The sequence below is a fragment of the Apteryx rowi genome, unplaced genomic scaffold (genome assembly GCF_003343035.1).
Source record: "Apteryx rowi isolate R43461 unplaced genomic scaffold, aptRow1 scaffold_379, whole genome shotgun sequence".
NCBI classification, from domain to species: domain Eukaryota; kingdom Metazoa; phylum Chordata; class Aves; order Apterygiformes; family Apterygidae; genus Apteryx; species Apteryx rowi.
Window position 1 is genome coordinate 11,593 of NW_020450296.1, and position 1,466 is coordinate 13,058.

The window sequence follows — 1,466 nt, forward strand, 5'->3', positions numbered from 1 at the left end:
CCGACCGCAGGAAACAAAACAGCCGGCGAGACAAAGGAGGGAGGCGATTTCCCTTCCTGCAGCCGCAATCCCCCCYGCCGTTATCCCAGCGGGAAGCTGCATTCGCTCCCCAGAAACTGCCGGCCGGAGCCGGCCCATCCCGTGTACCCGCACGGCGGGAGCCGGGCGTCCGCGGGCGCGTTGCACGGCCGAGCCCGGGGAGCAAAATCCACCCCCCCCCCCGTCCCGGCGCGCGCGGGAGGAAAATCCCAGCAGCCCGGGCGATTAGGTGCCGCGTGCGACGGCCGAGAGCTGCATTTCGGAGGCGGGTGAAATCCCGCGACACCCCGGCACGTGGGAGCCCCCGGCGCCGGCATCAGGCCGGGATCGCCCGCAAGCGGTTCTGGGGGTCAAACACAGGTTTCGCCCCGGGGACTGTTCCCATCTGTAAAATGGGCTGCGCACGGGGCCGAGAGGGGAGGCAACRTCTCCGGCCGGAGGGTCCGCGAGCCACGACGCGCTCCGTGGCCCATCGGAGACCGCCGGTGGGGAGAGAAGCGAGACAAGGCRGATGGAAGGGGCCGGATGGATGCGGCGCCGAGCCTCCGAATTCAGCCGGGGCTGCTTTTCCGAGCGGACGCGGTGCCCCTCAACCGGCCGCCCCGACTCCGAGCACGGGGCTGCGGCTCCCGGCGCGGGATGAAAGCCGCCTTTGTGCCGGGCAGCTCGCGGGCGAACACAGACGGTGCCTGTTGCCGGCTCGCGCCGAGCGCGGGACGGGAAGCCGGCTGCGCCAGGAGCAGCCCGCGGCATCCCAGCGCGGTGCTCGCGGGAGCCGGCACGGCCCCGGCACGAGGTGCCCGGAGAGGCGACGGCGGCTCYGGGAAACGCGGATGAGGTGGCCGGGGGGGGGCTCATGCACCGTGCCACCGCTATAAATAAATACCCCGGGGTGGGGAAAACCGGAGGGTTTCCCCCAGCCGTGCCGCCAGCGCCGTGCTTTGGGAGAGAGCCCCAAATTTCCACCTGCACCCGGCTCATCCAAACCCGGCTCCCACCGAAGCGAGCGGATGAGCCAGAAAACCTGTAGGAAACAGGCATTTAARCAAAAAAAACCCGCATCGAACACCCGCCGCTCCTCCAGGCCCGAGTTGCAGGAGGGTAGCGGAAAGTTGCTCAGCTCTAAATAGAAATTCGGGTTTTTTTTTTTTCAAGGCATCGATGTCGCTCTCGGTACAACGCCTACTGCGGGCATATTTATGCTGGCACGAACCTGACTTCGACCAAGATAGCTCGCTGCTTTTCCTGCGTGAGAACATGCCCGCGCAGCGCTGCTGTAGCCTAGTAACTAAACCCAGACTGGCGGAGGCGAGGGGGAGGCTTCGGCAAAACGACACCCCGGACTTTTTGCCCCCAAAGGTGCCCGTTTCTGCCCCGAAGCTCTTCCCCCGCGCGCTCCCCTAAAACCCAAGGGGAAAAACGCCCTG

At 66.7% G+C, this 1,466-nt stretch overlaps 1 protein-coding gene across 1 annotated transcript in view; it reads right to left on the reverse strand.

The window, feature by feature from the left end:
- Positions 1–1,466, reverse strand: part of ARHGEF2 (Rho/Rac guanine nucleotide exchange factor 2) — a 20,350-nt gene that overhangs the window by 10,478 nt on the left and 8,406 nt on the right. The window contains exon 6 of the mRNA XM_026073804.1: positions 1,006–1,063. Within this exon, the coding sequence (XP_025929589.1) occupies positions 1,006–1,063 (58 nt within the window). The remainder of the gene's footprint in view (positions 1–1,005; positions 1,064–1,466) is intronic.